Source organism: Mycteria americana, assembly GCF_035582795.1.
Source record: "Mycteria americana isolate JAX WOST 10 ecotype Jacksonville Zoo and Gardens chromosome W unlocalized genomic scaffold, USCA_MyAme_1.0 Scaffold_32, whole genome shotgun sequence".
NCBI lineage: Eukaryota > Metazoa > Chordata > Aves > Ciconiiformes > Ciconiidae > Mycteria > Mycteria americana.
Window position 1 is genome coordinate 819,673 of NW_027445438.1, and position 24,813 is coordinate 844,485.

The following is a 24,813-nucleotide window of genomic DNA, read 5'->3' on the forward strand; positions in this document are numbered from 1 at the left end:
TCTGGCCAGTCCATAATTACTTCCAATGTTCCTGGGCGACTGGGGTTTCCTATCCGATCCTGTTGTGTGATTAGTGCAACCCACTTACTCCACGTAGCATCAGTTGCATGATGTGTACAGGGGACCCTCCCTTTGATCATCCAGCCCAGCACCAGCAGCCGGGGTGCCAAGAGGAGCTGTGCTTCTGTACCAACCACTTCCGAAGCAGCTCAAACCCCTTCATATGCTGCCAATAGCTCTTTTTCACTTGGAGTATAGCAGGCCTCGGATCCTCGGTGTCCCCGACTCCAAAACCCTAGGGGTCGACCTCGAGTCTCCCCTGGTGCCTTCTGCCAGAGGCTCCAGGAAGGGCCATTCTCCCCGGCTGCAGTGTAGAGCACATTCTTTACATCTTGCCCTGCCCGGACTGGCCCAAGGGCTACTGCATGAACTATCTCCCATTTAATTTGTTCAAAGGCTTGTCGTTGCTCAGGGCCCCATTTGAAATCATTCTTCTTCCGGGTCACTTGATAGAGAGGGCTTACGATCAGACTGTAATTTGGAATATGCATTCTTCAAAAACCCACAATGCCTGAGAAAGCTTGAGTTTCCTTTTGCTAGTTGGTGGGGACATGGCTGTTATTTTGTTAATCACATCCATTGGGATCTGACGACGTCCATCTTGCCTTTTTAAGCGTCTTTCAGGAGGATTTGGACTATTTTCTTCCCTTTCTCAGAAACTTATTCTGCTGTATTGCCCCACGTGATAATGTCATCGATGTATTGCAGATGTTCTGGAGCTTCACCCTGTTCCAGTGCCATCTGGATCAGTCCATGGCAAATGGTGGGGCTGTGTTTCCACCCCTGGGTCAGTCGATTCCAGGTGTACTGAACGCCCCTCCAAGTGAAAGCCAACTGTGGCCTGCACTCTGCTGCCAAAGGGATTGAGAAAAACGCATTAGTGATATCAGTTGTGGCATACCATTTGGCTGCTTTTGAATCCAGTTCGTATTGAAGTTCCAGCATGTCCAGCATGGCAGCACTCAGCGGCAGCGTGACTTCATTGAGGCCACAATAGTCTACTGTTAGTCTCCACTCTCCATTAGACTTTTGCACTGGCCATATAGGACTGTTAAAAGGTGAACGAGTCTTGCTGATCACTCCTTGGCTCTCCAGTCAATGAATCAGTTTATGGATGGGAATCAGGGAGTCTCGGTTGGGGCGATATTGCCTCTAGTGAACCATTCTCGTAGCAATCAGCACCTGTTGTTCTGAAGCCCTCAGCAACCCCACAACAGAAGGGTCCTCTGAAAGACCGGGCAGGGTGGACAGCTGTTTAATTTCCTCCGTCTCCAAGGCAGCTATACCAAAAGCCCACCGGTACCCTTTTGGGTCCTTGAAATACCCTCTTCTGAGGTAGTCTACGCCAAGGATGCATGGAGCCTCTGGGCCAGTCACAATGGGGTGCTTTTGCCACTCATTCCCACTTAGGCTCACTTCGGCCTCCAATACAGTTAGCTGTTGGGGTCCCCCTGTCACTCCAGAAATACAGATGGGTTCTGCTCCTATATAGCTTGATGGCAGTAGGGTACACTGTGCACCGGTGTCTACTAGAGCCTTATACTCCTGTGGGTCTGATGTGCCAGGCCATCGAATCCACACAGTCCAGTAAACCTGGTTGTCCCTTTCCTCCACCTGGCTGGAGGCAGGGCCTCCCTTGTCCTGGTCATAATATTCATTACCCACTTCTTGTACATATGAGTCAGGAGCTCCTTCATTAGAATCAGGAGTAAGATCAGCCCTTTGACTCTGTCTGGGGAACTGTCCACTGGAAACCGGAGCAGCAATTTTCCTGGAAGAACCTGTGGGATAATAGCTGGAGATGACTTAGAAATTAAACTTATATTCACACTTTTAGGTAAGGTACAGCATTGAAGAAGACAAAATGCCGTCTTTTGATGAACTTTGCTCATTATAACATCATTATAATACCAAAACACACCTCCATCCCAAAAGCTACCCGCCTCCAAGGTGTGACCACCCCTCACTGAGCTTGCGCTTTGAATTTTTCCTAGCCTATACCTTTAAAAGCAAAGCGAGAAAACTTTACACCAATCCTAAACAAAGACGTATGACTAGAGTCACTCAAGCTCCACCTGAAAGGTGAAAGATAGTATAAAAAAGCTTAAGAGAAAGAGAATGTTAGGGAAGACACCATCGCGTACCACTCTGACCTCTGGGATCAGTCGACGGGCTGAGCCTCTCTTCCCCCCCATCGGGACGCCTTTGGGTAAGATTCAAACACTTGGTTATTCCAAGTGCCTCCCCGGGAAACTTAGAAATCTCTCTAGAGTCGCTTTATTATCTTTTAACGTGTTTATAGCCGGCAGTGTCGCTCATACTCTTGGTATTTGCACGTGCTTTGCAGACAGTAAATTTATCACCAGTAATCCAAAGAACCTGTGTATCTGTTGCTCTAATAAACTGCACTCTTTATTAATGTGGCCGTGATAGTTCATGCAACACGACTAGACTGGGGGTGCAGCGCGTTTAAATTAACGCTGTCGCCTTTACTCTGATGAATGGCTGCATATACAGTCCTTAGAAAATAACTGTTGACCAAGTCTGAGACTAGGACTGGACTTAGCCACACCTAGACTCCTCTCTGAGAAGGAGTTTAGAAAGCAAGGGGGTCCTGTCTGAACCTCGTGACTCAACGGGAGGGTTCCCCCCCCTCAGCCACTCCTCAGACTCCTACACTACAGTAACTCTTAACGCAACAGAACCCCCTTTGGCGATTGTTTTTCCTTGCAACTCACGTACCCGCGCCTCTAGGGTCGAGGTAGGTTTTCCATCCCACTTCCTCATGTCCTCTCCGTGGTCACGCAGGTAAAACCACAGGGCGCCCCATGGTGTGTACCCTCTATATCCTCTCTCTTGAGCAGGGGGACGCTGACTCCTAATAGCTGAGACACTGTTCCATACAGGTGGGGAGCAGGACCTATCCTCTTCGAGTTGCTCGTCCAGTTTCTCCACAGCTGAGACAAGGGAGGAAGCGATACTTTCTTCATATTCCTGCAGTTGGCTAGCCGCTTCATCCACCGTTGGTTCCTCTCTGCCTTTCCAGTTCAGTATTGCCAATGAGTTGGCATACGACACTGGTGCACTCCGTACCAACTTCCGCCACATGGGTCGTGTGCGCTTAACTTCATCTGGATCTTTGGATAACTGCTTGTTGTTCAGGTCACCACAAACCACCTCCAGCATGGCTAATTCCCTCAGGTACTGGATACCTCTCTCCATGGTGGTCCACTTGCCTGGGTGACATATAACATCTTCCTTGAAGGGATATCTTTCCTTCATAGCTGACAGGAGCCGCCTCCAGAGGCTGAGGGCTTGTGCCCCTTTTCCAATTGCTTTGTCAATGGCCCCTTCCCTAGAAAGGGATCTCAGCTCTTTGGCTTCCTTACCCTCTAATTCCAGGCTACTGGCCCCACTATCCCAGCATCGGAGCAGCCAGGTGACAATCTGCTCGCCTGGACGATGGCTGAAATCTTTTTGCATATCTCGCAGCTCACTCAGGGATAGGGATTGGGTGGTTTCCATCTCGTTTACGAGTTCTTCCTCTTCCTCCTCCTCTCCTTGTGATGGTCCTACTCTTTCATCCTGCCTTTCTAAACAAGCTGACTTTCGCTTCCAGGATTTCTTCTTGTGTATAGGGGTGACTGATAGCGGCACGGGTTCGTCCTCTGGTTCAGCCGCAGGGCCTGTCGCTGGGGTTGGAGTAACCGCAGTATCTGTTGCCGAGGTTGGAGTAGCCACGGTGCCTGTCGCCGAGGGGGCTTGGAGTAGCCACAGTGCCTGTCGCAGGCGGGGCTGGAGTAGCTGTGGTGTCTGTCGCTTTGTTGTCAGATCCAGACACCTTCTCTTCCCCTTGAGGGTTCTGAATAGTGTTGAACAGGGCTCGGTAGGCATGGGTCAGGCCCCAGCACGTTGCAGTGATTTGTGTCTCTCTGCAATTGCCAGGGTGACAACATACTTTCCCCAAATATTCTACTAGTTTTTCAGGATCCTGCACTTGTTCAGGGGTGAAGTTCCAAAACACTGGAGGTGCCCACCGTCCTAGGCATTTGCCCATGCTATGCCACACACCCTGCCACTCATAACTATCCGGCCTTGGGGCAGATCTCTGGATGATATTCTTAAATTGCCTACTAACCTTAGACAAAACTGAAAAAATATTCCCAAGCAATACCAATAGATGTATCTTAACTACCCAAGGATGTTCAGGATACTGAAAAGTCATTGTAATGAAGGAGGAAACATCATAGAAGAAGGTAGCGAAGGTGCCATTTTGTATTTCCTCCATAAAAATCCTCTCAGAGGAAGAAGTATAATTGCTAATTGTCTCCACCAGGTGGTACCCGAAGTACAGGAATGGGTTCAGTACAAAACTCAGATACCAAATTAAGCTCAAGGCCAGTGTTTTAGTAACAAATCTCCCAGGCAAAACATCACTAATCACTGCAGAGCACAGGGAACTGCAAAAACCAACACCGATCTTTAACACGTACAGCAAAAAATGAGCATGGTGCAGATCAGGTAAACCAGTATCAAGAACAGATGAATCAATATCGTGGCTTGCAACTATTAACAGATCTAAATTCCTTAATATGCTCTGGTTAATCTGTTATTATCTCAAACCCTTCGAGCCCCACGTTGGGTGCCAAAAAGGACTGTTGTGGTTTAGCTTCAGTCGGCAGCTAAGCACCACACAGCCGCTCGCTCACCCTCCCCCCACGGTGAGATGGGGGAGAGAATCGGAAGAACAAAAGTAAGAAAACTCGTGGGTTGAGATAAGAACAGTTTAAAAATTGGAAAATAATAACAACAACAATAACAACAACAATAACAACAATAATAACAATAACAATAATAATTTAAAAATTGTAATGAAAAGAAAACAATGAGAGCAGGAGAGAGAGGAACGAAACCCAGAAAATATCCACATGATACACCCGCTCACCACCCACCGACCAACACCCAGCCAGTCCCCGAGCAGTGATTGCTGCCCCCCGGCCAAGTCCCCCCAGTTTATCTAGTGAGCATAACATCATATGGTATGGAATAGCCCTTTGGCCAGTTTGGATCAACTATCCTGGCTGTGACCCCTCCCAGCTTCTTGTGCACCTGGCAGAGCAGGGGAAGCTGAAAAGTCCTTGACTAGTGTAAACATTACTTAGCAACAACTAAAACATCAGCGTGTTATCAATACTATTCTCATACTAAAATCCAAAACACAGCACTATACCAGCTACTAGGAAGAAAATTAACTCTATCCCAGCTGAAACCAGGACACGTTGTCAAATGAGATCTGCAGTAATTCTTTCTCTCTCTCACTTTATACCAACACATACACACACACACACGCGCGCGTACATATATAAAAACAGCCTCTTTGGCAAAGCAGCAGCAGGACCTATGGCAATCAGTAAGAGTAGTTCCACCCAGCACCTAATGAAAAGGTAGAGAAAAACCACACCCCAAACCAAAACAGATGTTTGTCTTAATGTCTTTAATGTCTTAGCAGTTCTGAGCTGTGCATGCTAATTTCTTTGTGATATGGAGGAATATAACAATTCAATTCGCATCAATAATTTATTTTATTTCTGAAATTTAATACTAATTTTTAAAAGTAAACTTTAAAAATATTTAAAAAGGAGAGATGTTAAATTACATTAAATTGCATCTTTCTATTCCGGTTCATTTATCAGTGTCATAGAGAGGAAGGTTTACCTCTCTCACTATGAAGAAGCAAACTGTTACCAATTCCTATTTTAGACCTTGAAACTGTGATAAGATATCCCAATTGTACAATGGAACTTAAATAAAATCTCTGATTAGTTTTAGAACATGCTGTATGATTAGTCTGACTTCTTGTGGTAAACATGGGAATATTCATTTGTTTATTGGCATAATGAAACTATCAAGCAAGTAGATGAAATATCCAAAAGACAGTAACAGCAGTGTCATTGCCAAGTTCTACAAATAAATAGGCTATCAGCAGTAGATATATCAAAATTGGGATTGGTGACTGATATAGATATATATATGAAACAAATGCAATCATTTCCCCATCCAGAAGACAACAATCACATATTTTAGTTTACCAAGATTTTTAAAAGATCAATTATCTTGCATGATCAGAGTAGATGAAATTGTTGACTTCTAAAAAAAACATGCAGATTTACAAATTTCTTAAGAATCTTTCAGGGTAAACTAGATCCTGAGAACTTTATCTTCTTTTAAAGAGGACACTTAAAAATATCTTTAAGCAAATATTAAAGACATGGCATGAACAGAGAAGGAAGGATGAAAGCTAAGCATATCTAAATCTTTAATTACTTCACAAAACATATATTCTGACAGTACATTTGTGCAGGACTTTTATCTACACACTGAAAAGAACATAGGTTCCTTAAGATTTTCATTTTATAAGATGTGTTTTATAAGATTCAGATGTGTTTGAAAACACAGGCAAAATAGGACCACTGAAACGTGGTGGGATGACTCGCACAACTGGAGTGAGGCGATGGATGGCTATAAACTCTTCAGGAGGGATAGGCGAGGCAGGAGAGGTGGTGGGGTAGCCCTATACGTTAGGGAGTGTCTGGATAGTTTAGAGCTCGATGATGGTGATGATAGGGTGGAGTGTCTATGGGTGAGAATCAGGGGGAATGACAACAAGGCAGATATTGTGGTGGGAGTCTGTTACAGACCACCCAACCAGGATGAGGAGACAGATGAACTATTCTATAAGCAGCTGGGAGAAGCCTCACGATCGCTAGCCCTTGTTCCTGTAGGGGACTTCAACCTGCCGGATGTCTGCTGGAAATACAATACAGCAGAGAGAAAACAGTCTAGGAGGTTCCTAGAGCGTGTGGCAGATAACTTCCTGACACAGCTGGTGAGTGAGCCAACTAGGGAAGGTGCCCCGCTGGACCTGTTGTTCACGAACAGAGAAGGACTTGTGAGCCATGTGATGGTTGGAGGCTGTCTTGGGCAGAGCGATCACGAAATGATAGAGTTTTTGATACGTGGAGTAAGCGGCGAGGGGGGTCAGCAAAACTGCCACCTTAGACTTCCGGAGGGCAGACTTTGGCCTGTTTAGGAGACTGGTCTAGAGAGTCCCCTGGGAGGCAGCCCTAATGGGCAAAGGAGTCCAGGAAGGCTGGACATTCTTTAAGGAGGAAGTCCTAAAGGCACAAGAGCAGGCTGTCCCCAGGTGCCAAAAGACGAGCCGGCGGGGAAGAAGACCGGCCTGGCTGAATAGAGAGCTCTGGCTCGAACTCAGGAAAAAGAGGAGAGTCTACGACCTCTGGAAGAAGGGGCAGGCAACTCAGGAGGACTACAAAGGTGTAGCAAGGCTGTGCAGGGAGAAAATTAGAAGGGCCAAAGCTGACCTAGAGCTCAGTCTGGCTGCTGCTGTAAAAGACAACAAAAAACACTTCTTCAAATACATTAGCAGCAAAAGGAGAGCTAAGGAGAATCTCCAGCCCCTAGTAGACGGGGGAGGGAACACAGTGACCAAGGATGAGGAAAAGGCTGAGGTACTTAATGCCTTCTTTGCCTCAGTCTTTAATAGCAGGGCCAATTGCTCTCTGGGTACCCAGCCCCCTGAGTTGGAAGATAGGGACGGGGACCAGAATGGAGCCCCGATAGTCCAGGGGGAAATGGTGAGTGACCTGCTGCACCACTTAGACACTCACAAGTCTATGGGGCCTGATGAGATCCACCCGAGAGTACTGAAGGAACTGGCAGATGTGCTCACCAAGCCCCTTTCCATCATTTACCAGCAGTCCTGGCTAACTGGGGAGGTCCCAGCTGACTGGAGATTAGCTAATGTGACACCCATCTTCAAGAAGGGCCGGAAGGAGGACCCGGGGAACTACAGGCCTGTCAGCCTGACCTTGGTACCCGGGAAGCTGATGGAGCAGATAATCCTGAGTGCTATCACACGGCATGTAGAGAATAACCAAGGGATCAAGCCCAGCCAGCATGGGTTCAGGAAAGGCAGGTCCTGCTTGACCAACCTGATCTCCTTCTACGACAAGGTGACCCGCCTAGTAGATGAGGGGAAGGCTGTGGATGTTGTCTACCTAGACTTCACTAAAGCCTTTGACATGGTTTCCCACGGCATTCTCCTGGAGAAACTGGATGCTCATGGCTTGGACGGGTGTACTCTTCGCTGGGTAAAGAACTGGCTGGACGGCCGGGCCCAAAGAGTGGTGGTGAATGGAGTTTACTCCAGTTGACGGCCGGTCACAAGCGGTGTTCCCCAGGGCTCTGTGTTGGGGCCAGTTCTGTTTAACATCTTTATCAATGATCTGGACGAAGGGATCGAGTGCACTCTCAGTAAGTTTGCAGATGACACCAAGTTGTGCGGGAATGTTGATCTGCTGGAGGGGAGGAAGGCTCTGCAGAGGGACCTGGACAGGCTGGATCGATGGGCCGAGGTCAATTGTATGAGGTTTAACAAGGCCAAGTGCCATGTCCTGCGCTTGGGCCACAGCAACCCCATGCAACGCTACAGGCTTGGGGAAGAGTGGCTGGAAAGCTGCCTGGCAGAGAAGGACCTGGGGGTGTTGGTTGACAGCCGGCTGAATATGAGCCAGCAGTGTGCCCAGGTGGCCAAGAAGGCCAATGGCATCCTGGCTTGTATCAAAAATAGCGTGGCCAGCAGGACTAGGGAAGTGATCGTGCCCCTGTACTCGGCACTGGTGAGGCCGCACCTCGAATACTGTGTTTGGTTTTGGGCCCCCCACTACAAGAGAGACATTGAGGTGCTTGAGTGTGTCCAAAGAAGGGCAACGAAGCTGGTGAAGGGTCTGGAGCAGAAGTCTTATGAGGATCGGCTGAGGGAACTGGGGTTGTTTAGCCTGGAGAAAAGGAGGCTGAGGGGAGACCTTATTGCTCTCTACAACTACCTGAAAGGAGGTTGTAGAGAGGTGGGGGTCGGTCTCTTCTCCCAGGTAACAAGTGATAGGACAAGAGGAAATGGTCTCAAGTTGCGCCAGGGGAGGTTTAGACTGGATATTAGGAAATTTTTCTTCGCTGAGAGGGTTATCAAGCATTGGAACAGGCTGCCCAGGGAAGTAGTTGAGTCGCCATCCCTGGAGGTATTTAAAGGACGTTTGGATGAGGTGCTTAGGGACATGGTATAGTGGTGGTCTTGGTAGTGTTAGGTTTACGGTTGGTCTTGATGATCTTAAAGGTCTTTTCCAACCTATACGATTCTGTGAATTCTGTGATTCTGAGAAACAATTATGACACCATGTTTTTTCAAACAAACATTGGAAGAACCGAAGCTCTGTTAAACAGCGTGTTCATTCTTAAAACTAAAAGCTTCCCTTTTTGGTCTTGGGTGCTCACGAGAACTGACTGCAATAGAGAGTGTTAGAGGAAAATATATCATGCTGGACACAACAGCCTGAGGGAGACGAGGCTGCTGCCGCTCCATGTCCCTAGGTCCAAACAGCAGCAAGGCTGAAAATGCATTCCTGGCAGGGACACGCACAGAGCACACATATACACCACATATATGGCCAGCCACACAGATCACCGACAGACACTCAGAGCACTCTCACAAACAGAGACAGCACCAACAGCCTCATTCTACTCATAGCTGGCCCCTGGATCCCAGTCTCCCCAGCTGCTGGCACCTGGATATATGAACCCCCAAGGCCACAGCCCCGCTCCAGTTGCTGGTACAGACCATTGAGTGCTCACACACGCACAGAGCTGGCCAGGACTTCCCAGGTCTCAGTAGCTGACCCCTCCCAATGCTCTCACCCTTAGAGATACACAGGCACTCTCACACCCAGACCTGGACCTTAGAGACTCACTCACCCGCTTGCTCCCAGTCGAGACTCACTCACCTGCTTACTCCCAGTCGAGACGCGCTCACCCACTTGCTCCCAGTCCACTTCACCTACTCCCCAGCTAGTTCGGCATGATCTTCACTAGTGATCACACTCACTCACACACCTGCACTTGCTCCAGTCACTGGCACCACGGATACACGGGCCCTCCCACTCATGGTCTGACTCCAGTTGCTGCACTCACACCCCCATACACACACATACACACAGAATAGAGAGCCCTCAGCCAGGAAAGAGTTAGAAAGGAATTTAATAAGAAGATAGGACAGACTGCGCTGATCAGGCGCAGGGCGTAGCCAGACAAGTGTACTGACCAGCAAACTACTTACATGCGACTGGCCCTTTTTATCCCCTTACCCCTCTATTTGTCCACAGTTGTTCCTCCCCAAATCACCTAAACCACTCCCTTGTCCTGCCTTTGGTTCCTCCCCTAAACATCCCATAGTAAGTCCTGTGCGATCCCATCCCGAACTGCTTTTCCCCTGCATCTCCTAAAAAGTCCCACCCCTAGGCAGCAACCTCCTTTAGTCCGAAAGGTGATCTGGAAAGCTGCTCCCAATGACTCATCTCGATTGGTTTCATGCCTGGACAATGGGTCTGATGGCTCTGCTGGGACAGCCCTGGGAGGGGCCCGGAGAAGGTGTTCATTCCTCAGGAGTCCTTGATTTGGGTTCCCGCCTGGTATTTTGTGCCCCTGTGCTCCTCTGGACTTGTGCAGATGGGCCTTTGATTGACTGATGGCCCCTGTGATGGGCCTGGGAGTAGCCCGGTGTGGAATAATTGCTGGAGGTGACTTAGAAATTAAACTTATATTCACACTTTTAGATAAGGCACAGCACTGAAGAAGCTTCCCGGGTGGAATGCGGCTGACATGCAAGGAATCCATTCCACGGAAGTTCCCTAGGCCTGCAACCTTGGATGTCGGCAACGCCAGGGGAACTTGGTGTGTTGGCTCTAAGAGGAACTGCTCGGAGGGTGGAGCGGTGTGGCGATACCGCGGCCAGGCTCTGCGATTAAATGGGAACTTGAAGGTACCATGGAACCGATAAGCTGCATATTTGCTACCCTGGGCCAACAGTCTGTCATGTTTTTGACAAAATGCTGTCCTTTTGGTGAACTTTGCTCACTATAACATCGTTATAATACCAAAACACACCTCCATCCCAAAAGCTACCCGCCTCCAAAGGTGTGACCACCCCTCACTGAGCTTGTGCTTTGAATTTTCCTAGTTTATACCTGTAAAAGCGAAGCGAGAAAAACTTTACACCAATCCTAAACAAAGGTATGTATGACTAGAGTCACTCAAGCTCCACCTGAAAGGTGAAAGATAGTATAAAATGGCTTAAGAGAGAGAGAATGTTAGGGAAGACACCATCGCGTACCACTCTGACCTCTGGGATCAGTCGACGGGCTGAGCCTCTCTTCCCCCCCATCGGGACGCCTTTGGGTAAGATTCGAACACTTGGTTATACCAAGTGCCTCCCCGGGAAACTTAGAAATCTCTATAGAGTTGCTTTATTATCTTTTAACGTGTTTGTAGCCAGCGGTGTCGCTCATACTCTTGGTATTTGCACGTGCTTTGCAGACAGTGAATTTATCACCGGTAATCCAAAAGAACCTGTGTGTCTGTTGCTCTAATAAACTACACTCTTCATTGATCTAGCCGTGGTAGTTCTCATTGAACGCGACCAGACTCTTTAAGTGTGGCCGTGGTAGTTCATGCAACACGACTAGACTGGGGGTGCATCGCGTTATTTGTGAATCCATAATCGTGAAAGTTCAGTACACTGAACGCGACCGGACTTATAACGTTGTCAATTTACTTTAATGCTGTCACCTTAATCAACTTTGTGAAGCTGTTTCAGTGAAAGCCCTGAGAGGACTCTGACAGGCAAACGTTGACTCTGATGGGTGGCTACCTATACCGTCCTTAGAAAAATAAACCGTTGACCAAGTCTGAGACTGGATTTAGCCGCACCTAGACTCCTCTCTGAGAAGGAGTTTAGAAAGCAAGGGGGTCCCATCTGAACCTCGTGACTCAACGGGAGGGTTTCCCCCCCAGGCACTCCTCAGACTCCTATGTGACAGTAACTTTTAATGCAACACCCGGCAGGGTATTATTTGGGCTCCCCCTCTTGCCATTGCCTCTCTGAGCTCCTTTGTGAGTGTGCAGATGAGCTTTTATCACGTAACTTAACAGAGGGCATCCAAATACACTTTAATATAATTTAAAAATCATGATGCTGTATGTCATATACACTTGTATTTCTGGGTGCTTTTTCTAAAATAATCTATGCTGTATAAACATACTCAGAGATTTTAATATTTTGGTCACTCAGAATAATCTACCTATATTTTAGAACCATGATGGTTACTACATTAGTGAGGGTTGTTTGATTGCATATGTGCAATATGCCCTTGCTTTAAAAGGTACACTTCAGTTAAAAATTAAGTAGTGAAATTTTATAGCAGAGCATATTAAAAAACTTAGCTATTCACAGTACCTCATCCAAATTACTTAAAATGCAAGCCATTCAAGTATGCAGAGTTTCAAAGGAGACTGAACTAAACACTGTGCAAGTTCTAGAAATTATACAGATGTAGGCTTTTATCCTAGAAAGGCTTAGTGATTTTTTTCTTTAATGTCTGAGAGAAGCTAAAGTTGTAAAGAGACCTTCCATGCTATTAGTTATCCCACGACTGTGAGGTCGTTTACCCGGTGTGCGAGACACCAATATACACACAGGGCAGAGGTATTTTATTTCATGTCTGCGCAGAGATGGGTGCTAGGTGGTAGCTCCACAAAGCTAGCACAAAGTTCGGTCATGCAGGTACAGTATTTATACAGTCCAGTTATGCATATGCATAAGTAATTACACAAAGCAGTTTTCTATTGGTCTACATTTCTATTATTTCAACTTAAAGCTACAGTGCTACTTTAATATTCTGCGCACGCTCAAAGGTGAGGGGTCTCTGCTTGGGCCAGGGTCTCCAGCTCGAGGGGTGTGACTTTTAGTATTATAATGAGGATAGTTCGCGTGAGGGTGCTTCTCACCACGCTTCTACTAGTTGTTTCAGATGGTTCCCAAAACATCTTAATTAGCTTACATATTTCTCCAGGATGTGCTTTACTCCCAAGGACAGTAATTCTTGTTTAGACGTTCCACTTTGCAGCCTGAATCCCCCTTATCAGCTTTACGTAAGCCTTGGCCTTCCACCAGCTCCTGTTAGACTACACTGTTAGACTACATTAAAGTGCAATATTACAGCTGAATTTTCAATCTGCATAGACAGTGCCTCCTGACTGAAAAAAAACCAACCTTCTCTTGTAATCTCAGATAGTTAACAAGAATGACAGAGCTATAAAGTAAATGACTTACTTTTTTCACAACTCTTTCCTTAAATAAATGCAGAAAAGAGACTTTATCTGGTTCAGACATTGCTCTGTCTAAGGGAGTTGCCATAACTCCCTTATTCAGTGAGAGTTTGGGAGAGAAAGGAAGGTGAAGAGGCAAAAAGGTAGCAGGTGACAAACTTAAAGATTGCTGTGGAACAAAGTTTCAGGAAAATGGATCCAGACCAAAACTCAATTACTTAATGAAAACGATCCTGTTTCACTGTTAAAGCTGCTGGTAACCCATTAGAATAAGTCCCTAACCTATAAATCACCTTGTATTGCATCCTCAGGTGATGACCTAAAACCCCACTAGAAGCTTCCAGTGAACTTTCTAAAACCCCACTAGAAACTTCCAGTGACTAGTTTCTTCCTTTTTTAGTTCAGAAAAAGAGTGGCCAAAAGAAATCCTCCCCTTTATTATAGGTCTGAAAAATATCGGAAATTACTATATGTAACCAAATGCCAAAGGATGGCCCCCGAGCGGTTAGTTCTCGCTGCCACCCCGGGCCCCCCTGCGGGTCCTGGAAGGCAGTGGGCCCTGGGCTCTGGGCCCTGTCCCGGGCCCTGGGCTCTCCCGAGTTTCAGGAGAGGAGAGATCTCCTGTGACCTCTCTGATGGCCTGTGGGCGTCATCAGAGCGTCGGGGCGTCGCTGGACAGCTCCGGAGCGCAGCGCAGTGCCCATGTTCTGGAGACGGCGCAGATGTGTGCGGCGGCGGCGGGGCCGGGAAGCCCCGCCGCGGCGGCCCTTTCCTCGGCAGAGGGCGATCCCGGAAGCGAGCTCAGCGAGCGCTCTCCCCGCCCACCTCGGGACCCCCCAGGTTTCTGTGGCGTGGGGCACCCCGGCGGCGGGGCGGGGGGCGAGGGTAACCCTTACCTGCGGGAGTGGTGGGAGACGGGATCCCCGTGCGGGAGGGGGCAGGGCGGATGGGGGATCTCTCCCCCGCCTCACGCCGCAGCCGGTCTCCCCCGACGAGATGCTCCTTGTTTCGGTCCTCTCGACCAATCGGACGCAGCGGCTGGATTCTACGGAAGCCGGGATGGGCCCTTCGTGGCGGCAGCAGAACTCTCCCCTGCCGACCATAACGCATTGCGCAGGGTGCACCACCACCACCTGGTCCTTCTGCGGCTTTAACGCCTCTGACATGGAAACACCGTTGCAGTTCCAGCCGGGCTTCTGCTCCGAGCAGCAGCAGCAGGGCCAGGACAAGCAGAGTCTTCTCCAGCAGCAGCAGCAGCAGAGCCCATGCCTCCAGTGCAACAACTGCACCTACTATGGGGCCGCTGCGGCAGCAGCGGGGGATAACCTGCCCTCGCTGCTCCGCACTTCTTCGCCCCTCTCGGGCGCCTTCAGGACTCACTCCTCGCCGCTCTCTATCTCCGCCTCCTCCCGGCAGGGCAGCCAGTTGAACGTCAGCGAGCTCACCCCCTCCAGCCATGCCGGCTCGTCCAGGCAGCCCCACCAGTACCCCCAGTACCCCCAGTGCCATAGCCTGCAGCAGCAGCAGGCAGCCAGTCCCAGCAGCAGTGTCAGCAGCGGCAGCACCTACCATCACCACTACCAGCAGCGTCGGGAGAGCCATCCCTTCGCCGAAATAGCCATGAGCAGCTGCAGGTACAACGGCAGCATCATGCGGCCGCTCAGCAACCTGAGCTCATCCCGCAGGAACCTGCACGAGCTTGACTCCGAGTCTCAGCCGCTCCAGCCACCGCTCGCCAGCCCCATAGCCGCTGCCCCGGAGATCGTGGTCTCCAAGCCCGAGCACAACAACTCCAACAACCTGGCGCTCTACAGCTCCGGCGGCACGAACAACGGCGAGGGCAAGTCCAGCAAGAAGAAGAACCAGAACATCGGCTACAAGCTGGGGCACCGCCGGGCGCTCTTCGAGAAGCGCAAGCGCCTCAGCGACTACGCGCTCATCTTCGGCATGTTCGGCATCGTAGTCATGGTGATCGAGACAGAGCTGTCCTGGGGCGCCTACACGAAGGTACCTGCCACGCCGTCGGGCCGCCTTCCTCTCGCTCTCGGCGCCGTCGGCGAAGCCCGACCCACGCCCCCCCGTCCCGTCCCGTCCCGTCCCGTGCCCCTGCCGCGGACTCCGTGTCCGGCCCGGCCCGCGGGCGAGGCCGGCTCGCGGGAAGGCGGCTCCGCAGCCAGCTGCACTCTCCTGTCAGCCGTTCAAATCCGTGCGGTCTAGCCGCCCCGCGCCGCCGTCCTCGCGGAAAGGCGGCTGCCGCCCGGCCCCGACGTCACTTCATTTCTCTTAGAGCCCAGCGCAGCAGGACTGTTCGGCCTTCGCCCGGCCCTGCCGTGAGGCGTCCCTCGCCCTGAGAAGTGCCCTGACCCCCCGGCACCGCCGTGTGGGGCCCACTGGTCCTCCGCCCTGAGACGAGATGCTCCCCCCGCGGTTCCGCAACCGTGAGGCGAGGTGTTCCCCTTCCCCGGCCCCACCGTGAGGCAACCCCTGGCCCCGACACCGTAAGGCGAGGCGACCCTCCCTCCCCTCCCATTCCGGCCTCCGCTGCTCGCAGTGGGGCTGGGGAGCCCGGCGAGGTGGGAATGGTCCCGTGTGTGTGGGTCTCTGACGGACAGTGGTGTCTTTCTGTTGCAGGAGTCTCTGTATTCCCTCGCTCTAAAATGCCTTATTAGCCTCTCCACGATTATCCTGCTTGGGCTCATTATTGTATACCATGCAAGGGAAATTCAGGTAATGTTTCACTTTATTAATTGCTGAGTGTTTACATATCTGTGGTTGCAGAGTCAGTTTTTCTAAAGGCTTTATTGTGGAGGAAATATAGCCTTTCTAAAGGCTATATTTGCACTTCCCGCTGATTCAGAAAACAAAAATAATCACTTAGTGCTTCCTGAAGTTCAGTGAATGTATTTCATCCCTGGAGAGAAATAAGATAGGCTACAGGGACACATTCATGCTAGGAAGCATTGCCTGTTAGGGACTGTTACCTGCGATTATGCTAGTAGGATCACTTAGTTCTGAGGTTATAGCGCACTTTCTCTATGACATACCTTCTGTAGCAGATGTAGGGCAACAGTCTTATTTCCCAGTGACTAGATGTCATACTGTGCATTTTCTCTGGATAGCAGGGCTAATTATTAGGAAAGAGGCATCAGTAACTTCTAGGTATGTAATCTTCACTGTGCTGTTTCAGATACTAGCATACACTAGAAGAATATTTAAAAAGAGGGGGAACCTTATGTTGGATTTTTTTTATTTAATGCCATAGAAATTACAGCCACTAGGAAATGTGACAGAGGAAAGCTGTCAAGACAGGTAGGGCTAAAGGTAGGGGGAATTTAATGATCAAAGCTATAGAGTAAGTCTAAAAATACTGTCACATGTCCTGTCCCAGGTACTTAGTTCTAATTTCAGTTGTCATTTTTTTTGGATCAAGAAATTACAATTTGACATTTCAGTTAAATTGAAACATATAAGAGAGAGAGTTTTCAAAGTTTTGAAGTGAAAAATACCTTATTTGTAGATACATTGGTGGTTTTGCTATGTCTAATTAGAGATACCTTGGGCTACAGGCAGAAATGACAGTTTTCAAGGGCAAAGACATCTTTTTCAGCAGTACCAATTAACAAAAAAGATAAATTAAGAATTGTATAGTACCCTTCTTCTATGCTGTAGTTCTAATATGAAAGGGCACCATAGTCTCCTACTTAGACTACTGTTAGAGAAGTATTGTGTTACTGAAGACTCTTTGCCAAATGGGATCCTGTCCTGCAGTCCTTACATATGAAAACCACTATTTCTGGCTCAGAACCCAGTTTCTTTGCATTAATATCAAAGATGGGCAGCTGTTTAACATTATTGTACTCAATAAACAAGTGTCTGGTGACAGAGTATCACTATAAACTATTGGAATACTGATGAAGAGGTTTCTTTATTTGTGTAAAAAGAAATAAATGTAGCTGCTGCAATGTAGGAGCATTGTTCTCCAGTGTACCTTGCTATAAGTGGTGCTTGAGGCACTAAGAACAAAGCTGAAAAAACCAAGCTCTGTAACTATTTGAATTATTCTATGTATTTTCAAGAAACTTTAAATAGAAAACAATACACAAGATAACCAAATAGTCATAGGTTTCTGTATGCATAAGCTTACAGTAGGTAGTTACTCCAACATTTGCATTTTTTTTTTCAGCTAATTAGATACACATTTTCATTCTTTCAGAGATTTGTTATGGATCAGAAAAATCAATCTTTTAAAAAACTTCAGTTGTATTTCTGATTTTTTTTTAATTGATCATTTTAAAGAACTCCTTCATGTATGAGACTACATGGAAGGAGTTGTGCAATCATGTGACTTAATCAAGGTTAATGTAGTTTTCAACACCGCCTGACAGTATAGAATACAAGCATACCTGTTTGTAAAACAGTAATACTCTATGTTTTTGTCTGAGAGACACTGTAGGCTGCAGTGCTCATGTCAGAGCCTGGAGTAAGCTGCAGCTCCAAGGGGCTCTGTCATTCATCTTGAAAATGAAAGGGAAGTTTTGTTTTCAAGGACACTATTGGAAGGAAAGGCCATTGTACCACCCTTAGCTGTTAGATATCTGATAGATTTTTAATTTAGGCACAGTATGTTTATATACACACACTTGACTTTTTAAAAAATAAGATGAAAAACACACAGAGAAATATTTACATCCATCTATGGTGCTAAATTTATGTTACACTTTAACTCTGAAAACAAGAAGTATCTTTAAAATACTTTAGCTTAGAAATGTACAGAACCTACTCCAAGTGAAAGAAAATACTGCATAAGCCCGATAATGTAACGATTTTAAAATAATCTTTAAAACTGACTGTTTTCTGAAGGGATACTTGCCTTTAATTCAGGCAAATATCCTGCTATGTGCAGTGGAATATTTCTTGAATCAGGTCTGTAGAATCATGCCCATAGATGGTTGATTGTGTCCTGGAGCACCAGCTGTTTGCTGATCTTGTTCAAATTTGATCATTCCTTTCTTATTCTTCTCTGAAAGGTACTTAGACTTTATCAGTAAGTATAGTGTAAATTTGCAGGAATTCATCAAGACAATAAATGTTGTTGTACAGAACAGAATGGCAATGTATTTTGCTTGCAGTGTGGTATGTTTCATAGTCTGATAGGAGCAAACCTACCTGAAAGAAAAGTAGATTTTCCTGCAAAACACAAACTAAAATATGTTGGGAAATAAGATGAAAGTTTAGCAATTAGTAGTGCTTGCAGATTTAATATTTAGAAGCACCTGGTGACATAAAATGTCTGCTAACCAAAATCAGCTGCTGCTTTTTTTTTCAGTAGTCTGTGCCCTTGATTTCTTGGTAGGAAGTCTGAACAGCCATGCTGCAAGCAACTCTATGGTAGTGCCTAACAGTATAGCAGGTGACTGTAGTCTGTCCATTTAAAAGACCTTGCCTATGTGTTCTGTTTTGAAAACAGTCAGCTCGTCAGTTAAATCAAACTGTGAGTTTGCTTGTCCCAGACCTGCTGAACATCCTATTTTAAGGGAGTTGGAAGGGAGATTTAAGACTTATAGGGATTCTTCACAAGAATATTATATGGATGTGAGATAAATGGGCTTTTTTATTTCCTTTTTTGTTTTCTTCTTTTTTCTTTTTTAGTTTATAAGCAGTAGAGGAACAGGAGCACCTTCAGTATATAAGGGGGTGGGGGGGGTGGGGGGGGTGGGGGTGTCCTCCGCCTCCTTTTCAGCACCGCAGACAGCTCCGCACGTTGCACATTATCCGGGGCGCTCTTGGCTGGGCTGGGCCTGGCTCAGAGCAACCTGTGCTGCGGGGAGGGCGGCTGCCAGCCTCCCCAGCTTCCCTCCCGCAGCATAGCCAGGTGAGTTCTGCTGCTGCCTGACGGCACATGCATAATTTTGGACATATTTTTAGCCTTGCATTCTAAACCTATTAGCAAAACAGATTCATTTTTACATTCTATGAAACAGCTCTGCATTTGACAGACCAAAGTCTCCAGAATGGCATAGCTGCAGTATTTAGACAAAAATAACTGTTTGGCTGCTGTGCAGTTTTGTGAAATATTGGAAATGTTAAAATGCTTTCTTCAAATAGGTTTTCAGTGATTGCAGCGTATTAGTTATTCTGTATTATTAGCTATTAGTGTTATTATTAGTATAATAATAAGTACAATTAGTGTTATTATTAGTTATTCTGTATTATTAGTTATTCGTGTTATTATGTATTATTATTATTAGTTAGTGTGTTAGTTATCCTGTTATTCAGGTGCTATTATATTTATTAAATGTGACTTAATGTTAAGACTATAATAACAAACAAATGAAACCAGGTAGTTTTAAATGATAATTCTTAGCCTACATTATCATTTCCAGAAAAGAGGATAAAACCACAAACAATGCTTCCTTCACCTCCCTCCCTCCCTCTCCCAGGAAAAAAGCCAGGTGAACAACAGTAATGATGTTGGAACCAAGTATGGTGACAACCCCAAATCTGTGTATTCTCCTTTTGGTTCATTGTTGTCATGCTTGTAATGTTGTTAAAAACATCACACTTGGGAGATTATGAAATATTTATTACTCACTCTCTAAGCTTGTGTGGTTGTTGATTCAGTTTGGAAGACTGGTAGGAAAAATGTAACTCATTGTTATCCCAGCCTAGAACAGGTATTTCTCTGACTACTGTTCCAGCTGAGAAATACACTTTCGAAGAGGTGGAGGAGGGAAGAGCTAAGAAGATAGTATCATCCAATTATCATAATAATTTACAATGTATAAATTGCCCACTTCATGCATAAACAGGTTGTTACTTCATGATATTTTACATAATTAAAATAGCAGCATACAACATGATTAAAATTGTTGTTTCTAGACAACTTATTGTCCCATTCCACATTTCCCTAATGCAATTTGCTGTTAGATTAATAATTGGGTGGAAGTTAAGAAACTTTTTGATAACAGTTCACATGGTAAAGCTGCATTTTTTTTCTACTTTTACTGAGAAAGTAGACCTCTCTGTCTCTCTCTTGTGCTGCTGGAGATAGAAATGCTTTTTAAATGTACAGTTCCTGAAGTTTTACTGGCACTTCCTTATATTACTCAAAACAAAGGATTAAAACCAAAATTCTCTAAGGTTGCTAATAAGATGTCTTTAATTCCCTTTCTTGGGTATTCTGTCACAGCCTGGTATTTCCTGAAAGATGGCTGTCACAGGGTAGGAGGACTATGTCCACTGGGATACTTTTGCTTTGGTGCTGGACTACTTAGGGTATCCCTTCTGTAAATAAATGTTGCCCTTCTATTGCCTTTCTTGAATAATGGTAACCTGCGTTCTTCTGGACTGAATCTGAACCTCTTCTCCCTCTTCCCTTGATACAGATGCTCTCGCTCATACAGAAAAATGAAAATTGTTGTTATTTGGCAGAAATTAATAGAAATCTTCATTTTTTTGTATGTGAATTGAGATTTCTAAACACACATAAATTGGACTGTCAGTTCATGCTCAAGTAGAACTCCTATGGAAAGTCATGCAAACTTCAAAGTTAAGGTTAAGCCATTGTTGTCACAGCAGAGTTCATTTTTAGAATTCAGTCCATCACTTTCCAGGTCTCCAGGGAGAAAGCACCCTCAGTCCCTAGATTGTTCTGAAGTGGTGGGAAAATCATGTGATACTGATGGATTTGGAATGAAACATTTTCAGTCTTCATTAACATTATGGAAAATTATCACACGTGTGAGCCCAAATATCTTGCTGAAGACTCAAGAGTCTTTTCTCCTTTTCCCTGTCTCCTGAAAACTTGAAGAAATGGAACAGGCAGTACTAGGAAACATAAGTGGATGTTAATAAATACATTTCTTGACTTATTTATTGTGCAAATAAATTCCATAATGCATGATTCTAATAAACACTGCTTATGGGGCTTTAATTATCTTACTGGAAAGTTCTTCAGAAAAAATCCTGCATTCCCTAAGAAATATGAAGTTAAACTCCCTTACAGTTTCCCATCACAAGCACTAATGGGTATTCTGCAGGCAAACTTGTTTATATCTATGTAATCCTTTTGCCTTCCCTGTGGTGGTACATGTTTATCTCCTTGTCTTTCTTCTTCTGTTGACTCCATGCCAAAAGAAACAAAAGTCTAGCTTGCCTTTGCTTAAGTACGCTGAATCATCAGCTAAGACTGCTGCTGCAAAAACAAATGAAGATTAAGAGCACAGAAAGCAAGTCTGTTGAATAACAGGTGAAAATCAATAAATAAACTTTGAGTGATAATTTTATTCTGATCTAAAACCTGTTGAAAATTACTGAAATTTTTCTGTTTATTTTAATAGGCAATCAGGTGACAGTTCAGGTGACAACAAATCTCATCATGTGCCAGTTTTGGTCCAGGATACAGTAGCTTCATGTACAGGCTTGAAAATTACCTTGTGCCAGTGAAGCTTAATACACATTTCATACAACAGAAAAGCATGCTGATTATAAGAAATCTAGAGACATCATATCTGTTAAATTATCACTTTAGGAGTATTTATTTGATAAATATTTAGGTTTAGTTCCATTCAGTACATTTTTGAATAGATTATATCTGCAGAGCATGTTGACCCAGGAAAAGTTACAGGTGCCCACTGTCTCTGAAAAGCAGCACTGTAATGCATAAGACACAGAAGGCAGGATAGAAAATTCTTTAACATTGGTCAAGCATCTAATGAACAGTGACTGAAAGGATCTGAGGCCTTTTGCATGGAAATTAAATGTAGAAGATGCTTCTTTCCAGCAGCCTCCCTTAGGACATAGGGAGGAGGTTGTATCTAATGGTCAGGCCACTGAATGGTTGGCCTGACAATACCTAGCATTGTCCATTCAAATGCACCCTTGTTCTGAGCATTTTTTAGTGAGGCTGTTAGAAGTTTATCAGGACATCAGGTTTATCTTTCCTTAAAAATACATTCTTAAGTCTAGAGTCACAGGTGTTACTCCTTTGGCAGAATGAATAAATTAGCTCATTTTATCTAGCTTCAGATTCAGTATTTCTTCCTTTAACTTCTGTTTCCCCTATTCCCTTGCAAAAATATTGCCAATTTCTTCAGTGAATATATCGTTTTTTAATTGGTTCTAGTTTTCCCGGTAGTAATGAAGCTGATCTTCCCTGAAGAGAATAAGGCTTCTCTCATATTGGGAACAGTGGCTGATGGCAGCCGTGTTGGGAGATGGCAGTTCTTCATGCAGTGATCTGTAAAACAAATTAATTTTTGTGATGAATGAAGAAAACCAAATCCTAAATCAATAATTGTAAAAGGATCATTTAAAATTAACAACATAAAAATACTGAAATGTAGATAGTTCACCTCAGTGAATTTTGCTTCCACAAGAATATTGTAGAATTAGAGTTACTTTATTTCTGAGATACTTGAAATGGGGAAAAATATGACAGAGAGCACTAGGTTTCTTACAAGATGCATTCTAAAATTAGTTCTGTATAAAAGTACTGATATTTTGTGGGAAGATGTGCTATGTTCTTCATACACAGTCTTGGAATTGCTGCTTCAGTGCAAAACTAAATTCATCCCTAACTCTGGAATCTGACTAATGTTTCTATCCCAGTACTGCTAAGATTAGCGCACTAGTTATAGCAGACCACCTACAAGACCAGAAAAGGTTTTTAGAGAGATGTTTTTGTTTTGGAAATATTTTATTCGTATACTAATTTTTTCAATGTGGTCATTTGTTGTTTGTATTTGTGAAGGTGCAAAGGGAACCTAAGCAATCCATTCAATATTTCTTTGCCACTTTCCCTTTCAGGTGTAATAAAGCTGGCATAGCTAACGTCCAGCTACACTCTCAGCAGTGAGAGTGAGCCAGAACAGGCCAGTAGAAGTAGGGGGTAGTGTGGAGCGTCAGCAGATGGAAGTCAGGTTCTAAACAAGTTGTATTTAAGTTAGCTTAGCTGGTGGAATGTTTTGTGAAGATTTGCTACAGGCAAATAACCTGCTCTGTCCTTAGATTCCTGGGAACAACAGTATGGTTTTAAAACTATGTATGTTTTTCATTCCGTCTCTATCAATTGTATGGAGCAGCTACTCTGGATTGCTCTGGGTCACCCAGTCTATTTACTAGCAAACATATCTGTTATGTAATAACATGCATTTCCTTTTCTTTTTTAGTCTTTACTTTTTAAATAACAGAACAATACATAGTATGAAACAATAAAAATACTTCTTTAGTGCACTGGTCCCATTTTCCCGTTTTGCGTGTTTGTGCAAAGGAAAGGAACAGGACTCCTACCTAAACCGTTCTTGCTGTATTAATCTTCCTCCACTTATGCTATATTCAGAGCTTTACTAAGTCATGTTCCTTCTGCATCTGCTTGGAGAACATTTTTGACTGTCAACCCCGGTCACAGGAGCTTTTGGGAACTGTTGGTGCTGGATGGAAGTTTTCTAAATGTTGTAACTTAAGGAGCTTATTCTCATTGTGTTTTACCTTGCTGGAGGGAGTGGGGTCTGAATATATTATATAATAGAATAAGTGTTAAATGAAGAATATTGTTTAAATGAAGAAATACCTTTAGTGGACACTGACTTTGAAAGAACTCCTTATTCAGTAACTTTAATTCAGTCACTTACTGATGGGTCTACTGAGTATCTCAAATGAATATGGTAACCCCGAGTGGTGGGCTTCTATTTCTGGTCCTCTGATTTGGTTCAAAGGCTCATAAAAATTCATATAAGTAAATATCTCACCATTGTTTAAAAATCTGAGGAAGCTCAAGTGTGATTGTTCCATCAAGAGTCCAAACTAAATTAAAGTAGGAGACTGCCTCATGAAATATCTTTTTAATAATGCTTTTCTCGGGAGTTTCTTCTTCTCTGTAGCACTGGGGAAGAAATCTGGATATCTAGGAACATCCTTTTTTTTCCCTTGGAGTCCTTGGATTTCACTTCTTGACACTATCACCTGCATAGAAGGTTATTGGGAAGAAAGAATGGCAGTTTTAGGAGCATCTCACCCTCTTTGGGTCCCTGAAGCACATACATACAGGGAGAACTACATGAAAAGAAATTCCATATGTCCCAGCAATTGCTGAGTGTTGTAATGGTTCCTTGGCACCACAGGCTGTCAGGGATTAAGCCATTTCACAGTTGTTTGAGACAAATGATAGAGCTGAAAGTCTGGCCTGTAGCATTTAAAAATATTGAGCAATGCCTCAGAATATCTTTGGAGAGAGAAAGCAAAAAAGAATACTGTCAGTATCTGATTTAGAACAGAAGGAAAATATGGGGAGGCAGAATTTAACCTTATGTTAGTTTATGTGATCGTGTCCTTTCTTTGTTATCTCATAGAGTATTTGGGCTAGTGTTTTTATAATGATCCGAGGGACAGAGGTTAAAAAAGACATGGACAAACCTGATAAGTGTGTTGAGTAACACATATACGTTTATTGAAATGGTTGTGGCTATGTTCCTCCCTGCGTGCGCCCTGTCATAGTAACTATGATGTATATTATTCAGG

The 24,813-nt window shown here is 45.1% G+C and overlaps 2 protein-coding genes across 8 annotated transcripts in view; one reads left to right on the forward strand and one right to left on the reverse strand.

Moving 5' to 3' along the window:
* The window catches only part of LOC142403055 (macrophage immunometabolism regulator-like), a 98,798-nt gene extending 84,470 nt beyond the window's left edge, over nucleotides 1–14,328 (reverse strand). For 2 of the 6 annotated variants that reach the window (XM_075489196.1, XM_075489197.1), the window contains exon 1: nucleotides 14,193–14,328. The gene's annotated coding sequence lies outside the window, so the exon portion shown is untranslated. Of the gene's footprint in view, nucleotides 1–1,087; nucleotides 1,287–1,606; nucleotides 1,842–14,192 lie in introns of those variants that run through there. The other 4 variants (XR_012773578.1, XR_012773579.1, XR_012773580.1 and 1 more) reach the window with 4 other exon arrangements.
* Nucleotides 14,293–24,813, forward strand: part of LOC142403051 (small conductance calcium-activated potassium channel protein 2-like) — a 98,799-nt gene continuing 88,278 nt past the window's right edge. For both annotated transcript variants that reach the window (XM_075489186.1, XM_075489187.1), the window contains exons 1-2: nucleotides 14,293–15,303; nucleotides 15,928–16,023. In XM_075489186.1, the coding sequence (XP_075345301.1) occupies nucleotides 14,293–15,303; nucleotides 15,928–16,023 (1,107 nt within the window). The remainder of the gene's footprint in view (nucleotides 15,304–15,927; nucleotides 16,024–24,813) is intronic.